Here is a 27,152-nt window from a genome sequence, read left to right on the forward strand (position 1 = left end):
TATTCTGCAACAGCAATATTCAACATACAGTAAATACAAATGTCAAAATGGCCTCCCAAAAGTTGCATCAATAAATTACAACAGATGAACCAAACGTTTTTTTTAATGATTGTATCATCATTTATTAATATTGGTGATGAACTAGCCACTGCATCATTAGATTTTCAAAATAACTGGGATACAATCCAACCATGCCAAAATAACAGCATAATAAACAAAAACAAAATAGCTGTATAGTAAAGCAACTTTGAAAAAACACGCAATTCTAAAAAAAAGCTTAGCTCCCCAAATAAACAAACTCTTCTGCAGACTCAGTGACATTTCAGATTTATTTTATTGATTTTCTTGTGAAAACAGAACTAAAACAGAATACTTGTAGAACCATAGGGTTAAACCTAACCCTGCTCAACCAAAATTAACGAACTTTTGCCGACCTTGGCAAGGGAACAACCTGGACATTTTATCGATGGATTTATCGACCTCCTTGACTGGGCCCATGAGAATCTTGAAGGCCTATAAGGAATGCACAAACAAATAAACTCTGACTCAGTAACAGATAACAATCAAACGTACAAAACCGCAAACAAAATACAATTCCTTATGTATATGCTATATTATATATTACAAATTATTATACATATATTGCAAAATAGATATTGTAACTGACTTACAGGTTTCTTGGACAGCTCGTCTTCGTTCCTCTCTCTCTCTTCTACCTCCATCTCGGTCGCCCGCAAGGTGAAGCCATTTTTTTATGTAGGATTCTACCTCTTGGTCTGTTGCTGTCGCTGTGAGCCTGTTGTTTCTGACAGTCCCTAAAAATAGAGAACATTGTAAAGCCTTGGATGGATTGCACAATTTAGGACCCAATCTGGGGACCTACGGATCAGCCAAGTGCATGGCGTGCTGTGTCTGACGAATTCAGTGGTGATGGCACTTTGAGAACATTCTGGCCATGGCAGAGGACGCCCTTTGCCTCTACTCAACAGCTTGACGCCTGCTAGTAAAATCGGACTGCAGCTGATCCAGAATTTCTCAATGAGGGAGAAAGAGTAGATGTGCTTCCAGCCTCTTTTCAGAGTTTATTTTTTAACTTTTTATGTGGCAAACCATGTTAAACAAATTATTCTTTTATATGTCTTTTTCTACCAAGAGTAATTTGAATTGGTTGAATCTAGGATCAGTAAGTACTAACTGAGTGTCAAACATGCAAGAAAAGAGGACTGGACTTATTAGACTGATGACAGCGCAATGTAACACTTACCAGTAATGACATCTTTAAGTTGCAGTCTGTGGAATGCTGTTTTCCCATTGATGCCACGCCAGTTGAGCTGTTTGGCAAGGGAGTTGGTAAAACAGTGTTTCATCACTCGCCAAACGCAATCCTTAACGTCCAGTCCTCCAATGACACTCAATGCAGTAATCTGAAAAAGATCATTTAAAAGCTAAGGATCCATGCATTATATAAACACTAGTCACAATAACCTAATTTTAAAAAAAAAACATTATTTCCCTTTTCCCATAGCTGATATTTAGCATCACTGCTGTCCAACATACAACTTAGGTGGCAAGTAAAATATTAACAATAGTTTCAAATTGGGTCCCCCATCCTTTTAAGTTGGTAAGGGCAATTATTACCATTTTGTTTTGAAGGTCTGCCTCTTCCCTCACACGTTTCTCCAGAGCCAGCAGGGAGGTTACATCTTTTAGCGGCAGTATATCTCTGCCAAGGGGATCCGGCCCACCAGCAGGTTCGCCAGGAATTTTCTGCATGGTCATCTGAATGACTTTGAGTTGATCCATCATCATCTCTTGATTCGTAAGAAGTCTATGCAGAAGAGCTAAAAATAAGGACATTCAACATATATAAATTAGGGCTGTCAGTCGATTAAAATATTTAATCGCGATTAATCACATGATTGTCCATAGTTAATCGCGATTAATCGCAAATTAATCGCAAATTAATCGCACATTTTTTATCTGTTCTAAATGTACCTTAGGGGAATATTTTTCAAGTTTTTAATACTCTTATCAACATATGAGTGGACAAATATGCTTTATGCTAATGTTTATTATCATTTGAACAATGACAAATATTCTCATGAATATTAAACACAACAACCTCTGAACATTATAAATATTCGCCTCAATTCAACCTGGAACCTCTCATACAATACAAATGGTGTGTGTGGGTGTGTGTGTGTGTGTGTGTGTGTGTGTGTGTGTGTGTGTGTGTGTGTGTGTGTGTGTGTGTGTGTGTGTGTGTGTATATGTGTGTGTGTGTGTGTGTTGCATCGTTGGAGCTATGTGCAACTCAAGGCATATGCTCGAACGGGAGCTGCCTGGACGCTGCAATCATGTTGCTGAGTGTGCTGACTTTTCGTACAATGTCCCACTGTCTGGCTTCCTGCATAAAGTCAAGTGCTCGGCGCAGTTGTGGCGAAATGTCGCTCCTCTGTTTTCATTTAAACAGCTCCTTCTATCCGTTAGCGCAGCTAGCTAGCACCAGATGTTAACAACAACAATGCACGTAAGGTCTCTCTCTCGCTCGCTCAGGCCACACATACACACACCCTCCCGGTCCTCCCGATGGCCAGTCGGTGCCTGCCGGTGAGCGTGGAAGTGTGGTTTGCTGCCGCAAGCGGGCAGCAGGAGCGGGGCTGTCAGCATCAGCTTGAATAACAAATTAGAAGGAAAAAAAGATTTAAAAAATACAGATTTCAGTATCCTGAGGCTCTGAGCCCCATTTATTTTCCTCACAGACGGCAACAAAAGTCCGAAATTATACGATTTAAAATAAAAGCAATAACTGTGGCTTGATATTGAGTAAGAACATGTTTTTATGAACCACACAGCTTCCGGTCTTCCACGACCCGACCGGAGAAAAAGACGTGCTGCAGGCACGAAACACATTACCAGTAGAAATACATTGCTTTTAAAATCGTTCTGTGTGACACGAAAAAAAAAAGAGCGGAAAATCATGTTGGTGAACACGAATCAATAGATTAAAAATCGTGTTGGTGAACACGAAATGCCATGAGACTGGGTTGGTTTTCTCTATGCTTCTTCCAACATCTGATTCCAGCCACATGACACAATGTTATTATAGCTGCATACAAATTGAATATTTTAAATGTCCTGACAACATGTGTGACGTATTTCCCCATTCAACTTGACAGATTTGCTACTCAAATCAAACTCTGTGGGTTTGTTGGCTGCACAACATGTGCTGGTTATGATAGATTCAATGGTGGGTTTATGATTATTTAGACATCTCATTAGTTGTTTTTTTACATGCTTTTGGAGAATTGCTCAACTCCTGAACTCATTGTATAAATAACAGAGTTGTGATTATGAAACTGGAAGAAAGGAGGGGGATACAAAATAGGAAAGAGGGGGCTCATTGAGAAAGAAAGAGATAGAAAGAGCATGAGGAAGAGGATGGAGGTGGTGGGTGAAAACAAGAGGGTGGGGTGTTTGAAACAAGGACATCATGGGGTTACAGAGAGGCAGAGAGGCTGCGGTAACACTGCTGACGCACATGTGAAACATGGAGGGGAGGGAAGGATGGAAAGGAATCTCTGGCAGGGATCACCAAACCTCGAGACGAGTTCAGAAAGCCACTGGCGACATGACGAACACGCACACACACACACACACACACACACACACACACACACACACACACACACACACACACACACACACACACACACACACACACACACACACACACACACACACACACACACACACACACACGCTAGAGTCGGGGTTGTAATAATAACACTAAATAGTAGTTTAATAGGTGATAATCATCGATTGGCTTCTGACTGTAAAAACAAATAGGAGTGAGGGAACCAGCGGAGAACACACACACACACACACACACACACACACACACACACACACACACACACACACACACACACACACACACACACACACACACACACACACACACACACACACACACACTCTCCCATTCAAAGACATTTAACAAGTAGTGCATCTGTTTTTTGGGACAGCATTCCCAAACTTGACCGGTCCTGTTTTAACTGCTATTACATTAACACAAAAACCATTAATCATCACCAAATTTAATTTAACACCCTTTCAAACTGTAAATATTGTGTCAGACTACTGGTATACATGAAAAACTGCAGTAAATATACAAAGAATAGACACTGAACATGTATAGCGTGTGCCAGGTGTGATCCATGTGCATGGGCACATAAGAGCGGGAAATGTATCGAATTGTTCTGTGTGTGTGTGTATGTGATTATTGTTTTTATTGTAAATCGTATAATGTCGGACTTTTTTTGCCGTCCGTGAGGAAAATAAATGGGGCTCAGAGCCTCAGAATACTGAAATCTGTATTTTTTAAATCTTTTTTACCGTTTCATTTGTTATTCTTTTCTAAATAACACACCGTTATTTACTCAACAATAACACTCAATTATCCTTGTTTTTATTTATTTGCTTGATTCTATAATCTCTGGGTTTTTGGCCGTCCGTCAGGAACTGAATTTCAAAATAAATTCACCGGAAACAGACGTAGGCCTATAACGGACATTTCGAGCATCATTGCGATACACAGCCACAGAACTGATAACCCAAGATCCTCAGCTATGGTTGAAGCTCGGTGATTGGATGTTTTAGCTGCAATGCACATTGGGATATGGTGTTAATGCGATATGAAATCCAAAAAACATTTCGGAGTTTAGGATGGCCGAAGACACTACACTACCCATAATCCTCAGCTATCGTTTGGGACTACAGTCCCGTTGCTTGACAAACCCCGTGATTAATCTCCAAGCTCTGGGATTGGATGTTGGAGTGGCAGTGCGCCAAAGTTACACAGAGCGTCAGACAGCTCTTTGAAATGGAATGAAACCCACGGCAGACTATCCAAAACTGGACTCGAACGGGTCCAGCCCCCCCCAGCAGAACTACACATGCTGGCTATTGTGTTTCGCAACATGTACTATGGCACGTCTCTACTGGGAATTGTAGTTTTAAAAGATGTTTTTCCCACAATTAGAAGTTGCCAGTATTACATTGTGTACATCCCTGGAGGTTTAGGGGATAGGAAACACATTGGTGTTATCAAATTTAAAACATATAATTAATAAATGGGTGAAAATTGCTTGTGTCCATAATGGGCAGCATTATATACCCACATTACAGCTCATTAATTCTTTGTAGTTCTACTCCACTACAATTCAGAGGTTAACCTGGTATTTTTACTCCACTACATTTATTTTAGTTACTTTGCAGATGCTGATTAATGATGTGAAATATAAACAACCCTTAAATCAGACGTAGTTACACCTGAGTAAAATTCAGGGAAGGTGATTGTCAAATGCCAACAATCAGGCGAGATATTTGATAGTTGGTGCTTGAGAAGATGACAATTTTTTCTGCAGATCCGTATAAAGTATATTCATTACTTACAATTACAATACATGCGTTAATTAAAAACTGTATATAATGGCTATTTTGCACATCCCTTTCAAGATTTCAGAGTTAACACTGTCAAGTTTACAGTGTTAACACAATAAATTATACTTTCCAGTATAAGTTTCCAGGTTAGTTCAGATGTGTAATATTTAATGCAGCCGAACCGTGTATTACAATGCCATTATGTGATGACTTCCAAAGAGAAAAGCAAGCACACTCGGATTAAAGTACTATTTTCTTTTTTGTAAATGTTTTTCGGATTTCATATCGCATAAACACCATATCCCAACGTGCATTGCGGCTAAAACACCCAATCACCGAGCTTAAAACATAGCTGAGGATCTTGGGTTATCAGTTCAGTGGCTGTGTATCGCAATGATGCTCGAAATGTCCCTTATAGGCCTACGTCTGTTTCTGGTGACTTTATTTTGAATAACACGAATCAATAGATTAAATGTCGTGACTATAACACGAAATGCCGTGAGAATGGGTTTTTCAAATGCATGTGAGTGTGTGGTTGTGCCTCTCTGTTTGGAGGTTTACAGTTGACCCTACAAGTGATTCATGCATCTGTGTACGTTTGTGTACTGGTGCAAGTGAGATAGATAGAAAGTCTCATCGGTATGTATACGGGGCATGAGTGTGTTTGTGTTTGTGTGTATGTGTCTGTGTGTGCGTGGTTGCATTCTTATGTGAACATGTGTGTGTGTGTTCGGCCAGTCGGACCGTGGGAATGTGGTGAAGGATTTCTGCGGTATTTTTAATGTGTGTTATTAAATATTACCACAAGGGACCACGACCAAACCCCAGACACTCCTCCTCCGCTCCCCGACCTCCTCCTTCTCTTTCTCCCTTTCCTCCTCCTCCTCCTCAAGTGACAATGAAACCAAAATGACTCACCACTTGTTTTAAAATAAATCCGACACTTAAGGAAAAAGCCAAGCTAAGTCAGAACAAACTATGGCAGGGGTGAGAAAGTCAAAAATAACCAGGGTAACACAAGAAGTAAAGTAAACTACGGCAGCAGAGTGACACACAGCAGCAGGTGGAGGCATTAGTATGGGAATGAGGGAAACAAGCTCAGCTCACTCACTTGTTATATAGGAGTGAGCGAGGAAGCCTTGTCATAACAGGTTTCTGAAATGCCTTAATTGGGACTTATTACGCACACCTACTGAAAGCAAAACAATCATATAACGTTTGTAATTTTGTCTTGTAATTGCACTGTTGAGGAACCTGTGACCTAAGTTTTCATTCATTGCATAACTACACCGTATTTGTGGATATGACATGACAACAAATCTTTGAATCTTGAATCTAGTTCTGCAGGCTGCCAATTTTTTCAAAGTCCTTTATATGAAAAGAAAGAGGTCGCTATTAACGATAGCTGTGCCCTTGACAAATGGCCATTTATGCAGGATATCCTACGTTGCAAAGTTACGATTCCCTCCGACCAATCCGTTTTCTGCCTTGTTCTGACTCCACCTTCTAGTGTCGGTTCAGCTTGCTAGCAACTTGGATTGAAGTGGAACCAAAAAATGTGAATGGGTTCTTTTCCATAGGTGAGTATTTTAACTCGAGGTTCTCGAGTCCACCTCAAGTGGCCATTTGAGGAACTGCGGTTTTTGTTGCCTCCCAATAGTTAAAAATCATCTTTCTGTTCTATTGCTCTTTAATAACTTTGATATACAGTAGTTACTTAAAATGATGTTAGGCTACCTATCTATGCAAAAACACTACATTTTCGTAAAGATGTAAGCATTATATTTAATGTTTTCCTCTTGATTTATTACATTTCTACCCTACATATCATGCCATGAGGGTCTTCAGCTTCAATCCTGTGACTCACAAAGGGAGATAAAGTCAGTAATGAAACCAAACAGTCAGATGATGCAGATTGGTCCAGTAAGGTCCAGATAAGAATAAACATCTGTTCCCCCCTGCTCTACATGTGTCTACGTGTTACTAACCATGATGTCAAAAAAGATTATTGATTCACTTTAGATGATAAGATTATCATTTCTTGCTTTAGGCCTTATCTACTTGCCCTAAACATGAACTTGGTGTCCAACAGGGAACATTAATAGGTTCCCAGAAGTTCCAAAAAATAATAGTTGATAAAGATATAGTTTGACTGTAAATCCCGTTGCTTTCTCCATTGATTCTTACGCCTTTCCCCATTCTAAAATCTAAAAACTTTCCTCTGCATAGTGAAAGTATCAACTTTGGTTTAGGATATCAAAACACATTTACACTACATATCAATTTAATCTGTTTTTAGTATGATTTTGTTCAGTATAACGCTTCATTCCTCTGCCTGCAGTTTAAGCGGTCTGGCATTAAGCTACATTTTGCTCTCTTGGGTAGAGAAGTTCAAGTTTTGGGTGGAGCCGACAGATGGAGGAATTCATACCATACAGTAAACATATTTTTTTACTTTCCAAAATGTCGTTATTTTCTCTTTTTCCTCAGTTGAGTGCTTCCATCCTTCAACTCTCACACCATCGACATTCAGTTCCAACCAATGTTTTGTTTGTGAATCACAAATTCATCCCAGCTCTTCCTCTTGTCCTAAAGCCCCTCATATGTGTGTCATTGTGGTGATTTCCTGCCAAGGCACATTTACAGCAGATCAAAGGTCATAAACAGGAATTCAGAAATACACTGTAGGAGGGCTTATTTTTTGTTTGATATGAAGGACTTTTCTTCAGTTTTCCAGAAACGGGCAATGGAATTCATCCAATGAAATGAGGAAACAGATCGTGTTCTGGCACCATGCAGTATTGAAAGATTAACCTTTTGCAGGGTCACAAATTTAACTAATCAATACCAAGACACATTATGTGATGTTCATGGGTTTCAGCCTCAGAGCAGTTCCCAAAGGACATCAGACTTTATTCTTTTTGATCGTTTTCAAAATGTGTACTTTCCCAGTGTAGACTTGTGTTGCAAACTTTTGACAGTCCTCACGTTCCCCCATCAGCCCCTGTTTTCCTTTTTATGTCATCCATCTGTTCCCAACTTTCTCCATTCCTGTGTTTATTCCCCTCATCTCTGACTCACTGCCTCCCAGCTATCTTTCTTCTTTCTCTTTTATTTGTAGAAGTATGTGAGAGCGCAATCACGGAGTCTCCAAGCTTTTCCGCACAAGCAGCCAAATTTATCCTTGTGGTTTTCCGCGTGTTTATTTTGGGTTTTTCTTGAGGGACGACATATCTGCGGGAAAACCAAACGGCCCGGAGCGGGTGCTTTCCCTCTGGGGATCATCGTGGCGCGAGGTAAAAATAGGAAAGTCTTTTTTGGGAGATGGAATTAAGGATTGGTGAGCGGCTCCCGAGGGGTCTCTCAAAGCTGGGAGACATCATCACTCATTTATTCCTTTGTTAGTTTTTTTATTCCTCTCTTTCCCCCCGGCAGAGCATGTGAAAACAACAATTTGGGTCTTGTTTTAGAGACAATAGAAAGAATTGTTCGCCATTTATAACATCACTGTAATTTCCCAGAACAATTAGCACCAACACATGAACTAATTACTTTACACAAACCATTTATTAACACATTAAACCGTCTCCTCCTCCATTTTTCATTTTCATTCAACTCTGTCATCCCTTTCAAACCCTCTTCTACACTTTCCCCCCCTGTCAGCTGAACTCGATGGCTGTCACTGTAGGATGTGTGAGTGGGTTGTGAGGAATTCTGGGATAGGAAAAAACCTCCTCCGCTCTGACTTCTTGGTGTGACCTGTGTTTAACATGCCGTCTGCTTCAGCAATCTACTACTACTACTTCTGTTGAGATGCATTCATGAAAGAGTTCCTCTGCAGGGTGGGCGACCTGCTCAAATTGCATGAAGCTAGCTGCAGAAGTCTTTATAATATCTCCCTTTGCTGATATTGGCCTTCATCCAGCAAATGTCCCAGATATGATGGAGGATTGCCTCTGAGAAATCGGCCTTGAAAGCTCGACTTGCGTTGAGCTGTCAACACGTGAGAAAATATTTGAACTACGAAATCTAAAGCTTTAAATCCTGCAATTGTAACATTAGATATATATAAATGTTCAACATGAAAACCATCAAATGATATACCTATCTGTAATATCAACACGTTCTCACTCCCAACCCGTCACATGTTGATGGTCGGTCAGGGCCCCTCCCCGTCACTCTATTACGGACAGGGTACCCCTTGAGAGTCAGTTTTCAACGGGCAGGGCGTCCCATAGATCTTCATAGACCTCCCATAGCGTTGATAATAGATGCCATGAGAACGCTCCCCGACGGTCGGTTGTTATTGTCAATATTAATATAATAATAATTTATTTTTTAATAGTCACACTCGATTTCCCCGATTTTCTTGTTGCCCCAGCTGGTTGACACCTCTTTTAGCAGAAACAAAGGCTACATTAATGTATTAAATCGATGTTAATCCATGTGTGAAGTTGTGGAATTAATGGACGTGCCGTTGTGTGATAGTTGTGCGAACGACGCTGAAGTTGGCTTCCGATTCAGAGCATCTGATTCGGCAGTTAAGGGGAAAGTTAAGGGCAATTTAATTTACAGTGCTGAGCGAACAATCCTCCGTCTTTGAACCTCTTACATCGCTGCATAGATGATTTATTTGGACTGGATTATCCCAGGGAGTCTAAAGATTCTTTATAACACAGTTTCAGATTTGTGAAACCTTTATTCTATTTGTGAAAATGTAAAAATGGGAGATTTCAGTGCTTTTTTCACATCTTGACCACATTAGACCAGGTCCTGATCTAAAAGCACTATACATAGACTCATCAAATCTGGACTGGATTATCCCAGAGAGTCTAAAGATTCTTTATTACACAGGTTCAGAGTTGTGAAACCTTTATTCTATTTGTGTTGCAAAGGTCATGCCTTTGCAACACTCAAGGTAAATTCAAGGTGTTTTTTAAGATGGACTATATACATGTTCTGAAGCCACTGTGGCCTCAGGATGCTTCCGACACAACATTCAATAGCTTTAGCCAAAGAGCTGCTGGGTCAGGTGAGGCTGCAGCAGCTCTGTGCACTGATGTGAGTATGTGGTGTTCTAAGGCTCTGTGCCTGTTAGCCTAGCTCCTGCTGGGTGACAGACCCTGCAGTTTGTGATGGACTCTTACCGCTGATGCACTGGCAGAAAGAACATCATTGCGAGGCCTGGTCTCCTGAAAAGCAGGTGCAGCCTACAAACAAGAGCAGGGAGGAGGAGACTGTTGGCACAGTCATGCATTACAATCATAAAGCAAAACAACAAAAACAGTTAGCCAAAAGCAAAGCATGAGCAGAACACTGAGAACACGCTGTGGTGTCTCATAGCAACGCGGTGGAAATCATTTATGACTGGTTCATTTATTAATTGCTGTTAAAGCATAAACAGTTAGAATGCTTTAGTAAGTTTTGCTTTAACTTTAATAAAATGATCCTGTGAGGACAATAAGTTAATTTGAAGCAGACTCAGTGTCAGTGTCAGGGTTGGGGAAAAATAGGGCCCAAATGCAGTAAAAGGTCTAAAAGGTCAGGTAACAAAAAGCGAGCTTTATTTTCCTGAATGACAAAAGAAAACAAGGAACAATACCAAAACCGGGGGAGTACGAGGAAGGATCAGGACAAAAAACCCCAGGAACAAACATGGAGTCTGACAGATAGCATGGATAAGAGCAAAGAGACTAACCCCCTAATCCCACCAGGAGCGTCTGCGTTTTTAGCGATCGCGGCCACTCTAGTCAATGGGTGCTATTCCACCAGACCCGCTGCGCAGCGCGGCGCGGCGCTCAATACGTCAAAACGTCCCAGAAGCTCCTCGCCGCAAGGAATTTCTAAAATATAGGATGAATCCTATTTTTGACGCGGCGCAGCGCAGGAAGGAAGTGGAACATTCATCCAACAGCTGCGAGTCTGCACACACGACGCTCCGCTTCCGCAACGTTTTGAAACGCGCCTGGTGAGTTATGGCACAGGAGGAGGTCGCAGCGCAGACGCTTCCGGTGGGATCAGGGGGTAAGGAGGTGATCCCACCGGAAGCGTATGCGCTGCGCCGCGCCGGGCTGCGACCTCCTCCTGCGTCATAACTCACCAGGCGCGTTTCAAAACGTTGCAGAAGCGGAGAGTCGTGTGTGCAGCCTCGCAGTTGTTGGATGAACGTTCCACTTCCTTCCTGCGCTGCGCTGCGCCGCGTCAAAAATAGGATTCATCCTATATTTTAGAAATTCCTTGCGGCGAGGAGCTTCTGGGACGTTTTGAGCGCTGCGCCGCGCCGCGCTGCGCAGCGGGTCTGGTGGAATAGCACTGAAATCTCCCATTTTTACATTTTCACAAATAGAATAAAGGTTTCACAACTCTGAAACTGTGTAATAAAGAATCTTTAGACTCTCTGGGATAATCCAGTCCAGATTTGATGAGTTTATGTATAGTGGTTTTGGATCAGGACCTGGTCTAATGTGGTCTAGAAGTGAAAAAAGCAGCAACATCTTCCTTTTTTGTATTTTCACAAATAGAATTAAGGTTTCACAACTCTGAAACTGTGTTATAAAGAATCTTTAGACTCTCTGGGATAATCCAGTCCAGATTTGATGAGTCTAGGTATAGTGATTTTAGATCAGGACCTGGTCTATTGTGGTCAAGATGCGAAAAAAGCACTGAAATCTGTCTTTTTTCAATTTTCACAAATAGAATTAAGGTTTCACAAATCTGAAACTGGGTTATAAAGAATCTTTAGACTCTCTGGGATAATCCAGTCCAAATAAATCGGCTATGCAGTGATTTAAGAGGTTCAAACACGGAGGATTGTACGCTCAGCGCTGTAAATTAAATTGCCCTTAACTTTCCCCTTAACTGCCGAATCGGATGCTCTGATTCGGAAGCCAACTTCAGCGTCGTTTTGTACGATAGAGTTGCCTGCAGGCAATGCAATAATTTACAAACTCTTCAACTACAACCCTAATTATATTTAAAAACATTTTAAAAGGCCTCACGAAATACTTTAATGTAAATTTAAATGTAAACGTGAAGGGATGTGTGTAATGTGGTGATTGACATTATTCACCCACATACCTATGGGTTGTATTGTTCCGCACGGACATTTTAGTTAACCGGACTTCCTGTTGATGTGAAATCCGAAAACATTTAAAAAAAAAAATAATAATACTTTATTCCGAGTGTTCTTACTTTTCTCTTTGGAGGTCATCACATAACGGCATTGTAATACACGGTTCGGCTGCATTAAATATTACACATCTGAACTAACCTGGAAACTTATACTGGAAAGTATAATTTATTGTGTTACATATCTGCCGTAGTTCTTTATTTATAGAGCCCTGGGGCCTCATTTATAAAGGGATATACGCTCAAAAAATGGCGTACGCCAGTTTCTACGCAATGTTTACGATTTATAAAATACTAACTTGACGGGAAAATGTGCGGTCCTCCACGCAAACTCTAACCCATGCGTACGCACTAAGCACAAAAACGGGAGAGACGAGAAACTGCGACACCGTTGGCAGAAGGAAGAATGGAGAGAAATATGTGGAAATAATACCATAAATAAAATGTTACCTCTCATTTATCATATATGAATAATTCATTTTCAAAAATGGTCTTAAAATGATTAAACAAATGCCTGTTTGCGACTCCTCAGTGCACACAAAAACATAACTTGGAGAAATAAATAAATACGGATATGTTATTTAAAACCACCTCAAATATGTTGTGTTAATGTTATGAAATGTTTTCTCATAAATGATGCGGTAAGCAGGAGGACAGAATTACGTCTAAACTGACGCCGTTTTGCATTTCTATAGGTTGTAGATACGAGCATGGTTTTATATACTATCATGTTTAATCGTGTTTTATGCCGTTTGCCAAGACTTGATAAGTCGCTCGTAAAACACAGGAGGTATGGAAACTAAGAACACCATATGTGGTCAATTGTACAGCTAATATAACATAATAATATATAGCTATAATATAATTAGTTGTATTTCCTTTAACTGGTGGATATAGAGTTGCTGCGGGGGGGTGGGGGGGGGGGTTGAAATGCACAGGCTGCAGCGGAGATGCTGCGTACAGCTGATCGACAGCTGGAACACAAACCACCAAATACAAACAAATAATTCAGATCCAGTCGTCATGACTCCACTCCGGAGGGATTCCCCGATCATTTCTTACAGTTTCTCATCAAGGGGGTGTCTCCTGTCCCCGGTACAAACACACTGCCTGAGGAAGGCTATGTGTATTTTTTTTGTCATTAACCTTTTTCGGACCACTTATTTATTTATTTTGGTGACGATCCGACCTCCATGCTGCTACTCTGGTTCAAACTGCATCCACCAAACAATATGATTTATCTCGACCTCCCCAAAATAACCAAAATCTTGCATGGTGTGAGATGTCTTTTTTAGCTGTTCTGTCGTCATTTCCTGCTATCTTCTCCATGCAGTCAGTCAAAATGAATGAATGAATGGGCGTTTCTTTGACTATTAGGCAAATATGGGCGTTACGTGAAGCCCGCAAAAGCTGCACCGCATTTCGAGTCGATTGTGATTTATAAAGGGAAACCGGCGTAGGAAGTGTTGTACGCACTTTCCTCGCCGTTACGCAATGTTTGGTGAATCGGAAAATGTCGGAAGATTTCTGTACCTATTTTTTGGATTTCTACTACGTGAGCAACCTTACCACGTGAATCCTACGCACGGCGTTAAATGAGGCCCCTGGTGAGAAGACTTCTAGACAAATAGGAAGAACTGCCGCCGAAACTGAATATGTGACGTGGATCATAAATATATCAGCAATTAAACAAAATCTTCAATTTCTCTTCACAATATAAGTCTCCTTGGAGTATCAATACTAATTCGGCTGACTTTTATATTTGATCCAATCGGTATATTGGTATTATTTACACCATAACGGTGCACAGCTGATAGAAAGGGACACCTGGTGGTTAAAGCACGTTATTGAAATGTATTATTTGTATTATTAGATATTAATAGGAGACACAGACAGATAAACTAATAAGGCTTTATTTAAACATTAAAGAATACTTTAGGTTAAGGTCTTATTTTGAATAAGAAAAAAGCTTTGGGGGTATACATATTAAGCCTGACAAAGTACTAATATATTGCTTTCCTGCAATGTTAACTACTGTATGTTTAAGCACTTATTTTAACTGATATTATACTCTTATAAGATGTATGTCGATAGTATAAGAAATGTGCAGAATACGACAGTTTAATAGTGGAGGTATACACATTACACACACATTGATAGATGTCTTGTAATGCACTGTTGAGGAACCTGCGACCCAAATTGTTCATCTCCGACCTTGTCAGGTGTTGAACATTCAATAAATGAAGAACACAGAATTATTAAATATAAAACACAGAATTTGTGTGATTATACTAAATGATTTACAAATAAACACCACTGCATATTTACAACTGTTACACATGCTGAAGTAACACAAATGTTTCCAACTTGGGATCAATAAAGTATATCTTATCTTAAGATGATCGATGGCTACTGCCATATTTGCCTCTGAACCTTGACAAGTGCATGTTTCAGGCTTATCAATTAACAACAGGAGGGGTCACAAACATAAGACCAGCTCTTAAATAAAGCTCTTCGGACCTTAGCTGGTATGTGGGTATATTAATGCTGCCCATTATGGGCACAAGCAATTTTCACCCATTTATTAATGATATGTTTTAAATTTGAGTGTTCCTATCCCCTAAACCTCCAGGGATGTTCACAGTTTAGTTTGGCAACTTCTTATTATGGGAAATATGAAAACGTCTTTTAAAACTACAATTCCCAGCAGAGACGTGCCAAAGAACATGTTGCGAAACACGCAATAGCCAGCATGTGTAGTTCTGGGGACCGGGTGGGGGAGGGGGGGACGGAGTGGACCCGTTCAAATCCAGTTTTGGACAGTCTGCCGTGGTTCCATCCCATTTCAAGTGCTGTTCGACGCTCGGCGTAACCCTCGGCGCACACTCAAACATCCAATCACAGAGTTTGAGGACTATCACGGGGTTTGTCAAGCGAAGCGGAGAGAATACACAGGGGACCTTGACATAACGTCAACATAGGCCGACCTGGGAGTGAGGATGTGTTGGTAATATCTCCTCGCTGATTTTATACCACTTACTTCATGTTTTTACCTTATTGTTATTTTTTAAATAAATACAACAAAAAAATAGGAATACCAAGCAGGCATCAAAGTTAGATTATCTCTGCATCTGCTGCTTATATTTTTTCAATTTTGTGCAACACTAAATTGTCGAAATACTCCTTTAAATCAAGTGAAATAGCTTAAAAATGGCAAAGTTGAAACGGCAATTGCCAGTATGAACAGTAGTAAAATGATAATTTCCTGTTTTTATCCTGTCCTTTTCCTGTAATTTCCCCTAATTATTGCGTAAACTCAAATTTTGTTAGAAAGAAAATGGGGATGTATATGGTTGACATCAGCAGATATCAGTAGGCTATGATGCAGAGTGGAGATATGTGGTGAGCCGAGGGAGAAGTGTGATGCAGAAAATAGCTACTTACAGTAGGGACAAACTCAAATGCAAAAACCAGAACAACATTTTACTTTTTGGAAGAAAAAAATATGTAACCTAAGCCAAGTACTGAACGACTAACATATTGTATAGCGTGACTGCTCTGATGACTTTCTATAGCCAGTTTTCTGTGAAGCAGTATTGTGTCCACGTCATCAGTGACTGCACACAGCTTTCCTCAGCCGGTCACTTGGGTGGAGTCGGGGCTCAGCACACTGTCACTGTGACAATTAACACAAATGTGCACATGTAAAAATAAAAATAACTTTTGTGCTAGACAAGAAGAGTCTCGCTAGCTATCTGACATCCAAAACTCTTTAAAGAGGAGGCTGAATTGGCCAGTGTCTGCAGGAGAAATGCATATTCAAAGCATGGTTTGGATTGTGTTTGATATACAAAGTGGTTGTGTGAAGGCTGCAGCGGTGATTGGAACCAGAAATCAGGAAAACATAGAGTCAAAACATCTAGATTGAAGACACACAGGTTAAAGATAATTAAAGAGCTTTATCTATAAGAACAACATCAAAATCACACTGTCTTTTGTGTGTGTGTTTGATTTGAAATATTCCAACTAATTCAAATATGCTTATTTGTTCAGGGTAAATTCTTACCAAATAAACAATAATTTCCCAGTAGGAACTAGAAAAGAATCACCTTGACAAGACGGCAGACTCCAACTGATGATTGCCCAATGATTATGATGAGTCGTGTTAAAGGAATTGTGAAACAAAGGGGGAAAGAGTTGGATAATATGAAGTTGAAGCAAGGAGACTGTTAGCTTAGCATAAAAACAGCTAGCAGGTCTCCCTCTAAACATCTTGTTATCCCTGTCGCAAGGACACTATAGGAGGCCATTTTTCACTGCCAAGAAATAGTGACACATAATCCCCTGTAATATCACAAGTCACTTTTAGTTTAAAAAGATGAAACAAAAGAGAGAGAATGAGTCAGCTAATGAAATGCAGGGGAAGCATTTTTCCCAAGTAACTAACTTAATGAGTACTGATATGTGTAACCAAGGCAGGAGTGCCCTTATCCTGCATTATTTCTAATTGCCAGGAGTGAGCAATTAGTCTGGATTAAAAAATAAATCAGATTGTATAGAAGTCCATGAGAAAATGCCCCTACTTATTACTTGATTTATTACTGAAAAGTGGCTGTGTATCGCAATGATGCTCGAAATGTCCTTTATAGGCCTACGTCTGTTTCCGTTTTTTTAAAATTTTTTAATTCAGTTCCTGACGGACGCCAAAAAAGCCCGAGATTATGGAATTAAACAAATAAATAAAAACAAGGATAATTGTGTGTTATTGGTGAGTAAACAACAGTGTGTTATTTAGAAAAGAATAACAAATTAGAAGGAAAAAAAGATAAAACAAAATACAGATTTCAGTATTCTGAGGCTCTGAGCCCCATTTCTTTTCCTCACAGACGACAAAAAAAGTCCGACATTATACGATTTAAAATAAAAACTATAATCGTGGCTTGATATTGAGTAAGAACATGTTTTTATGAACCCCACAGCTTCCGGTCTTCCAAGACCCGACCGGACAAAAAGACGTGCTGCAGGCACGAAACATACTACCAATAGAAATACATTGCTTTTAAAATCGTTCTGTGTGACACGAAAAAAAAGGGGAAATCGTGTTGGTGAACACGAATTAATAGATTAAATGTCGTGACTATAACACAAAATGCCATGAGACTGGGTTGAGTTGGTACAAAGGAAGACTTTAGCCAATTTACAGGAGGAGAAGTGTAAATAATACGATTAATGATGGCTGCTTCCGTTTCAATGTCCTGGCATTGGGAATGCTACTTGGACTCGTCCTTAGCGTTATCAGTAAGACCTGTAGGCCTATATATAATAGGACAAGTCAAAGTGTCTGCTTGGGAAAAATGCCCATGCAGATGAACTGAACTTTACAAACGCCTCCATCAGGTATTAAGTACTGTCTCTCTGGACGATTCACCATCTGGAGATTTTTTATATTACGTCATTAGTGAATCATGAACAAATACTTGACAATTGAATCACTGGCTTTGGACTGAAAATTAAGTTAGATTGCTTTCATGTGTGTTCACGGTTTCCCTAATTGTTTGTCTAGCTGTTTTCACACTCTATAATTAGGTGCAGAGCATTCCTGGAGTTCCTTTTTTCACAGGTCAGGACAAGGTCTCTAACCTCCGACCTGGTCAGGGGGGGGATTGTTTTTATTTTTTGCATTTTTTCACAAGCTCAGTTTGAATTATTTAATTTTCAGCAGTTTATACAATCAAAGTCAGAGTCTTGCCTTTTTCTTTTATTTATCTCTTTTATCTATATATATTGATATGGCTTTTAGATAATTTACTCAATACAATTAAATTACAAATAAAAAGCTTTAAGTATGAATTCATTATCAATAATTTGGATTATAGGTATAGATTACATTTAGGCAAATTATAAAAAAGTGAATAATATTATAAAAAGGGGATTTTGTGTGAATTTGTGTATAATTATGTCTTTTTGTAATGCAAAAAGGGATAAGATTAATACAATAATTAAAGTGATTTTAAAGTTGTCACATCTGAGTCTTTTTAAAGAATATCTTAATATTCATGATTCACCTTTGTACATGTTATTTTGTCAACAAAGAAACTGTCTTGTCAATCAATTAAAAAAAATAAGATTTATCGATCTAACTGCATTGAAAATATATAATTTCAGAGCTGACGACTGCACCAGATGTGATTTGGAGCTCTCTACTGAAACTATAAGTCTGGAGGACAGACATCGTGTGTGTGTGTGTGTGTGTGTGTGTGTGTGTGTGTGTGTGTGTGTGTGTGTGTGTGTGTGTGTGTGTGTGTGTGTGTGTGTGTGTGTGTGTGTGTGTGTGTGTGTGTGTGTGTGTGTGTGTGTGTGTGTGTGTGTGTGTGTGTGTGTGTGTGTGTGTGTGTGTGTGCGTGCGCGCGCAGCCACAGAGTCAAGGTCCCCTGTCGAAGAGGAAATGACTTCACGAGACCCAGAGGCCTCTGCAGTGCCTTGGGCGAGGGCTGGTATGCGAGACACACACAAATACACAGACCTGCAAAGCCATGCATGATCGTACCCAGCAGGCCGCTACGCACAAATGCAAATTGCAAGCCACAAGCAAACACAACCCTGCAGGAACACACATATAGGCCTAGGTAAACACACTCCGGCCTGTCACCTCCCAGGTGGGGTGTCAAGTGTGTTATTTATCTTAGCTCGCCTGTGTGAGAGTTAAAAATGGAATGTTTCAGCGACATAAAACACTTCCTGTTTTCACGACTCCCTCACTGCTCTCCCCCCTTAGCTTAAAGTCCCAGAGCCCCACGTAATGACCGTCTGACACACAGGGAGAATGTGTCTTCATAAAGTGTGTACATTCAGAGTGTATTTGTTATTGCACGTTTTCCGCACCAGTTGTATTCAGACATGCTCTCTAATAGCCAGCAGGGGGCAGCTCCAAAAAAGTCTGATGTGTAGAAGAATATTAAAAATGTCCCCTCTTCTCACTTGATTTATCACCTCAGCAAACATCTTTATGAATAGTTGATGGTCTCTATTGCAAGTTTACGTCTTCTTCAATACAGTTTAATGTTCGTTGAAAATGATCCCTTTGTCCCATTTAGATACATACAAAAGGCAAAAATATTCTGGGTTCTGTATTTTTGTCTTATAAGGAAACCCTTTCAGTGTGTGTTTTCAGTCTCAAGAAATGGCCAAAATGCCAAAAATTGAAGAAAAATTGAAAAAACGGTTGTCAAATAAAAATTGGTTAACGTCACGGTTGTTTCAAACTCCACACCTCCAGTTTGTAAAGCATGCTTGATAATCTCAAGCCCAAACTGAAATAATTGCATCTTCAGCAAATGAAGAGATAAGCTTTTGTCACATGACAGGTAACCTTGAGTGCTACATGTAGGCCTTTAAATAATAGGTCCATTGCGAAGACAACACAAATACCTGCCTGTGAATATTATGTGCTTTTATAAATAACTTTTTTTAAATTGATTGGATGCGTTTTTGGGTCAGCCATGCAGGTTTAATAGATAACGTAGAATTATACATCAAATGTTTGCACTGTGTCCTAATTTTAAAGATAAGAATAATTACATCACTAATAATGACTTGACAAAATAAATCTGTTTTCTATGATGGTTTTATTTGCTCCCCAGTCGGCAGTAATATTAGTTAAATATAGCGATAGGATGCAAATTGTCATACATTCTTAAATAGGATGCAAACAGCTCTTCAGTTTCCATTTACATTAAAATGCATCACTCCTCTCACTGTCATATTTAATAACCAAGCAAACCTCCTTTTTGTATGAAAATTGTAACCGTTCCATAGTTATGATTAAAAACAGTTAATCATCTAATGACAGGAATCCCAGATCCAGATGTCTCGTGATTTTTGGACAAATCTACCGCCTTCTGTCCAAATCACTCACAAGCTTTTCCGACATTCTGCTGACAAACCAAAGAAAACATCAACTCCTGCAGAGAGACGGGAGCCGATTACATCTCTGCGCTGTGACTACTAGCTGTGTGAGAATACAGGTGTTTCCGACAACAAAGTAAACACACACACACACACACACACACACACACACACACACACACACACACACACACACACACACACCGCCTTTAAACCACGAGCCCACCACTAAGACAAACACACATATAGACGCTTACTAGCTGTGGGATGTAAAGTGTTTGCTGCTGCAAGAATACACACTCTTAAATGCATGCTCTCTTTTCGTCACATTTATCTTACTCAACCACAACTCTTCTCTTTGTCTTCACACATAAATACAATATTTTCACTCTCTCAGCCCCCCCTCCCGACACACACCCCTTCTCTTCCCTTTACCTCCCCTGTCTGTAATCCCTGCAGCTGTTGCTCTTACTCACACTCCAGCCAGAACCTCATCTGTGTGTGTGTGTTAGAGAAAAATATTCAGAATGAGCGAAGTGGGACAGACAGGCGAGATGTGAATGAGAGGATGGGAGATGGAGACCTTGGAGAGAAATCCCCCCCGTTTTTTGTTTTTCCCCTGAGAGAGCATCCGTCTTCCCTTTCTTGCAGACCCATTGTTTCCCCCTCCTCACCTCCTTCCTCCCTCCATCCTCAGCACACACAGCGTTGGGATATCACAAATCTATCAGCCACATCTGGCTTCATCGGGAATGTCAAGTGGGGAGTTTGGATGTGTGCAATAACAGGCAGCTAAATATATATCAGCGGTATTTTATCTTAAGAGATGACTGTAGTTTGGACAGGGTTCATTTGTTTTGTATTCTAAAAGAACAGTCTGATAAAGTAGTTTCCAAATGAAGATACATTGAAACTGAAAATATGTGTTCCCTATGCTCTTGTTCTGTTTTTGGAGACAAAACAGAACATGAGTTTCCATAGAGTTTAGGAAAGTCTTCCGTTTGACAGCCCAGCATCTTAGGCAGAATATTCCATCACCACAATGTCTGTCACTTGTATCTGTTTACAACTGAATGCAATACACTAGGCTTGCTGCGTAAACCTGTGCCACATAGTGCTGTTTCCATTGCGACAGACAGAGACACACAGACACACAACACACATATAAGACCATTTAAGGGGCCCTATGTGTGAGGATCTGCAGTACTTCCTCCTTCTTTTCCCCCTTCTGTGTTTGTTTTGTCTGTTTGTCTGTGTGTCTGTCTTCCTGGCTGGGCGTGGCTGTCCTACTTTCGATTCCCGCCAACTCACCTCCTCAGCTGCTGCTCATCTCACTGATTGCCATTACTCACCTGCACCTGCTTAAAACCCTGGTTCCCATCCTCAGACTTCGCCAGTTCTTCATTTATTCTTCAGTGGTAAACTATCGTCCAGGCCTACTAGTGGTTTTCCTAGTGACTTTTTGATGCTCCTTGTGAAAGGAAATTCTTTCCTAATCCTGCTTGTTTTTCCTGTTCCAGATCCACATACTCCAGCCGCTCTGCCTGCCACGTCCAGCCCTCCCTCCTGGTCAGCCAAGCTCCACGTCTCCCCTCTATGAGCTCTTCGTCAACTCCTTGCCAGTGTCGTGGACAAAATAAAGCCTTTTTTTGACACTTCACCACTGTCTCAGTTTCAGTTCTTGCATAGCGGGTTCTCATCTCCAGTCACTTCTCGGGAAGCCTAACAGAAGAACTGGCCAACAATGAACCCCGCAGGCACTGGAGCGGATCCCGCCACAGTCCATCATGCCCTGTCTAGTCAGGGTTCCCTTCTGGGTCAACACGACCAACTCATTCGGGCGTTAGTAGAGAGCAATCAATCCATGGCTCATAATGTCTGAGTTAGCTTGCCAGATCTCAGCTCTAACTACCTCGGCTGCAGCTTCTCATGCCACTCCCAATCCAGCTATCTTTCCTACTCCACGCCAGGATTTCCCCATCACCGACCCTGAGCCATTCCACGGAGAGGTGGAGAAATGCAGAGGATTTCTTATTCAGTGCAACAAGGTTTTTCGCCAGCGTCCTGTTTCGTTTGCCGCTGATGTTACCAGGATTAATTATATTCTGAGTTTGCTCCATGGCAAGGCTTTAACCTGGGCAGAGGCTTTGAGCTCTTCAGTGGATTATGACTCTCTGCGTTTTGAATGCTTCTCAGATCATTTTTCTGCTGTTTTTGATCATCCCAATTATTCTGGCTCCGCCGAGAATTAGCTGCTCAGTTTACAACAAGGAAACCGGACTGTGGGTGAGTATTCTATTGAGTTTCACACACTCGCTGCAGAGGCTCGATGGGACGAGGCGGCTCTCAAGGCAGTGTTTTTGAGAGGATTAAAGGATCAGCTCCGGGATGAATTGGCAGCACGAGACGTTCCAGCGGATCTCCCATATCTGATTTCCTTGGTGTCCCGCCTAGACTGTCGTTTAAGGGAGCGCCGAGCTGAGCGGACACAGCGGAATCCACCAGTCTCACACAGTAAGCCCAGTTTTTCCAACTACCCTGTCCCCTCAGTGTTTAAGTCTCCCTCCGTTTTCTCACCTCTTCTCACGAGGAGGCTATGCAACTGGGGCGTGTTAGACTCTCTCCAGAGGAGCATCAGCACCGGATGTGTGCTGGCCAATGCATGTATTGTGGCAACGCCGGGCATGTCATTGCCAACTGTCCAGTACGCCCAAATGTGGGAGCTCGTCAGTGAGATTAGGGGTCCTGACGAGTCCACAGCCATCATCTTTACCCCCTTCCTTAAGTCGTTTTCTAATACCCGCCAAGATCTGTGTTAACACTATGACTTTGCCTCTCCAAGCCCTCATTGATTCTGGTGCTGAGGATAGTTTTTTGGACCTTGAGATAGCTGAACAGCTGGGACTCTGCCTGGAGCCTTTAGATTAACCTCTAACAGCCTATGCACTTAATGGGCAAATCATTTCCTCTGTAACAGCACAGTCAGCCCCTTTGACATTGATCACCTCTGGCAACCACAGAGAGCTCATCCAGTTAAAGGTAATCTCTGCACCTTCCACACCTCTGACATTGGGTTACCGTCTCATCTCGCTAACTGCCTGTTATCTGCCGTGCCTCCTGTCTCTGTCTCCCCAAACCCTGCCTTCTGCTCTGCCGCTTCTGTAACTGGAGTCCCTACGACCTACCACGACCTGAGATTGGTCTTCAGCAAGGAGAGGGCTCTCTCCCTTCCTCCTCACCGGCCCTACGACTGCTCCATAGATCTGTTTCCTGGGGCTCCTCTACCCACCAGCCGCCTCTACAACCTGTCCTGAGAAAGAGGCTATGGAGCTATATATCACTGACTCAGAGGCTGCTGGGATTATTCGACCTTCCTCCTCCCCCGTGGGTGCCGGGTTCTTCTTCGTTGGCAAGAAGGATAAGTCACTGCGACCTTGCATTGACTTTCGTGGGTTAAACAACATCACTGTTAAGAACAAGTACCCATTACCCCTTCTCACCTCTGCTTTTGAACCTCTCCAAGAGGCAACCATGTTCACCAAGCTTGACCTTAGGAACGCCTATCACCTGATCCGTATCCTTCAAGGGGATGAATGTAAGACGGCTTTCAACACTCCCTTAGGTCATTTTGGGTACCTAGTCATGCCTTTTGGTCTCACTAACGCTCCCGCAGTATTTCAGGCTCTGGTCAACGATGTCCTGCGTGATTTACTTAACCACTTTGTCTTTGTGTACATAAACGATTATGTACGGTTCTCCAAGAACCAGGAGGAACACGAGAACCATGTCCGCCTGGTGCTTCAGAGACTGCTGGAGAACAAGCTCTATGTCAAGGCTGAGAAGTGTGAGTTCCACCAGAACCGGATCAGCTTCCTGGGCTATATCATCAGGCAAGGCAGAGTGGAGGCAGATCCTGGAAAGATCGAGGCTGTGGTGGAGTAGCCAACCCCTACTACGAGGAGGGAGTTTCAGACGTTTCTGGGCTTCGCCAACTTTTACTGCCGCTTCATCAGGAACTTCAGTAAGGTTGCTGCACCCCTCTCAAGACTCACCTCTGTCAACATTAAGTTCTTATGGACCACAGAGGCAAATGAGGCTTTTCGCAAACTCAAGTCCCTGTTCACCTCTGCTCCCATCCTCATCCAGCCAGACCCTGAGAAGCAGTTTGTTGTGGAGGTTGATGCGTCAGACATTGGTGTGGGAGCTGTCTTGTCGCAAACAGCTGGTTCTAATAACATCCTCCATCCTTGTGCCTTCTTTTCACGCCGCCTCTCTCCTGCTGAGCACAATTATGATGTTGGAAATAGGGAGCTTCTGGGAGTAAAGTTGGCGTTAGAGGAGTGGAGACACTGGCTCGAGGGCAGCAAGCAGTCATTCCTGGTCTGGACAGACCACAAGAATCTCGCCTACATCCAGTCAGTGAAATGGCTGAACTCCCGACAGGCCAGGTGGGCTCTCTTCTTTAGTTGTTTCAACTTTAGTCTCACATACCGTCCAGGTTCCCGGAATGTAAAACCCGATGCTCTATCCAGTATGGATGGGAACGATTAATCGAATATTCGAAATTATTCAGGCATTCGAATAATTATTCATGTATTCGAATATGAGTTATGAATATTTATTTATTTTTGGGAGGGATGCCTAAGTTGATTACATATTATCAAATTGAATAACTCAATGTGTATATATATATACGACAGTGCCATAGCTAAATGTGTTAGTTCACGTCTAAAGGTGTGTTTTGTTCCGCTCACCAGTCCCTCCAACCCAGTCTCATAAAGTCTTTTTCTACAACCAGTGAGGTAAAGGCACATCTGTATATGATCATTATTATAAAAAAATAAGAGAATAAAGTAAATAGGTATAAAATACTATATGACAGTAAAAAAAAGTTGTTATTAATAAACAAGAATACATTTTGAAAGGAGAGTGATTTGTAAAATGTCCATAAAGAAAAAGTAAATCTGTTTACAGTTCTGTTTCATATGGGTGATAATTTTGCTCTCAAAGTGCACCAGATTGATGGTATTAACTTCAATATTTAAAAACAAATCTTTCTGTTTTGGTGGTCATGCCACACCGTGCACGTGCATGCATACGCGAGTCATGGTGAGATATCTGGATTAAAAGGTTGCTTTTTCTTTGCACAGCATGAAAGAAAGGCCAAATTAATGGGCTGTGATTTTAGTATTTTTAAGCAGAGGTCAATAATTTGTACGGCCCTCGGAGGATGTTGAAAAAATGTAAATGGCCCTTGAGAGGAAAAAGGTTACCCACCCCTGCTCTAGGACGTAGTATTTCTACAAAAACTACAAAAACGCCCCTGAAATTGAAATTGTAAGATCCCTTCGTTTTATTCTCGGTGTAAAATGCCTATTTTAAAGTTAGTTTGGCCATTAAAATGCATTTTGATGTCATTTGATGCGAGAAATATTAGTTGTTATTTCAGATTATGTGTGCAGTGGATGTACATGATCTTTAGTTTGCTAGTTATTACGAAGATTACTTCAGGAAATTGTGTCGATACAACGTTTTTATTGTTGCCAAGGTGGTTGCTAGGGACGCTGCTATCAATATTATTTCTGTTATGTTGTGTAACAGTTTAATGGTGTAATCTTTATTGCTACCCCCATCCCCGTCAATGTATAGTGTTGGTCCACAGCGCAAATGTATTGTCGATGCAAAATTCGCATCGACAATTGTGGCATAGATACGTTATTTTCCCCTGTGCAATTCCAGTCTCACATCTCACATCACATCGTCATAAACAAATACCGGAAACAGACCGAAAACACTTTATTCCGAGTGTGCTTGCTTTTCTCTTTGGAGGTCATCACATAACGGCATTTTAATACACGGTTCGGCTGCATTAAATATTACATATCTGCCGTAGTTCTCTATTTATAGAGCCCTGATGAGAAGACTTTTAGACAAACATGAGGAACTGCCGCCAACACTGAAAACGTGACATGGATCATAAATATATCAGCCATTAAACAACATCTTACATTTCTTTTCACACAATACGTCTCCTTGCAGTATCAACACTAATTCGGCTGACTTTTATATTTGATCCAATTGGTAGATAGGCTGTATTTACACCATAAAAGTGCACAGCTGATATAAAGGGACACCTAGAGGTTAAAGCATGTTATTGAATTTCATTATTTTTATTATTAGATATTAATAGGATCCCTATAAAGTATATTCATTACTCGTTATTCTCTACTAATAGTTAATTAAAGACTGTATATAATGACTATTTTGCACATCCCTTTCAAGATTTCAAGATTTTCTAAGGTTTATTGACATATCATATACACAAACGGTGTAGTTATGCAATGAATGAAAAACTTTGTGTATACCTCCAGCAATGTTAACTATGTTGAAGCACTTATTTTAACTGATATTATACATATGTATTATACTCTTATATAAGATGTATGTAGATAGTATAAGAAATGTGCAGAATACGACAGTTTAATGGTGGAGGTATATTGATAGATAGGGAGAGAAATAGTTTTTCATCTCCGGCCTTGTCAGGTATTGAACAATCAATAAATAAAGAACACAGAATTATTAAATATAAAACACAGAATTTGTGTGATTATAATGAAAGCTTTAGCGCAAGTTCAATAAGGAAGACCTAACAATGAGTCACTTACACGTCACTC

At 40.9% G+C, this 27,152-nt stretch overlaps 1 protein-coding gene across 1 annotated transcript; it reads right to left on the reverse strand.

The window, feature by feature from the left end:
* Positions 1 to 294: 294 nt before the first annotated feature.
* LOC139434123 (uncharacterized) lies at positions 295 to 22,153 on the reverse strand. The gene is made up of 6 exons (XM_071203637.1): positions 21,831 to 22,153; positions 2,568 to 2,673; positions 1,639 to 1,841; positions 1,265 to 1,424; positions 672 to 815; positions 295 to 513 (listed from the first exon to the last, which is right to left on the reverse strand). The coding sequence occupies exons 2-6, from the start codon at positions 2,668 to 2,670 to the stop codon at positions 473 to 475; spliced, it is 651 nt and encodes a 216-aa protein (XP_071059738.1). The 5' UTR covers positions 2,671 to 2,673; positions 21,831 to 22,153; the 3' UTR covers positions 295 to 472.
* Between the last annotated feature and the right edge of the window lie 4,999 nt (positions 22,154 to 27,152).

Source organism: Pseudochaenichthys georgianus, chromosome 7 (assembly GCF_902827115.2).
Source record: "Pseudochaenichthys georgianus chromosome 7, fPseGeo1.2, whole genome shotgun sequence".
In the NCBI taxonomy this organism is placed as follows: Eukaryota; Metazoa; Chordata; class Actinopteri; order Perciformes; family Channichthyidae; genus Pseudochaenichthys; species Pseudochaenichthys georgianus.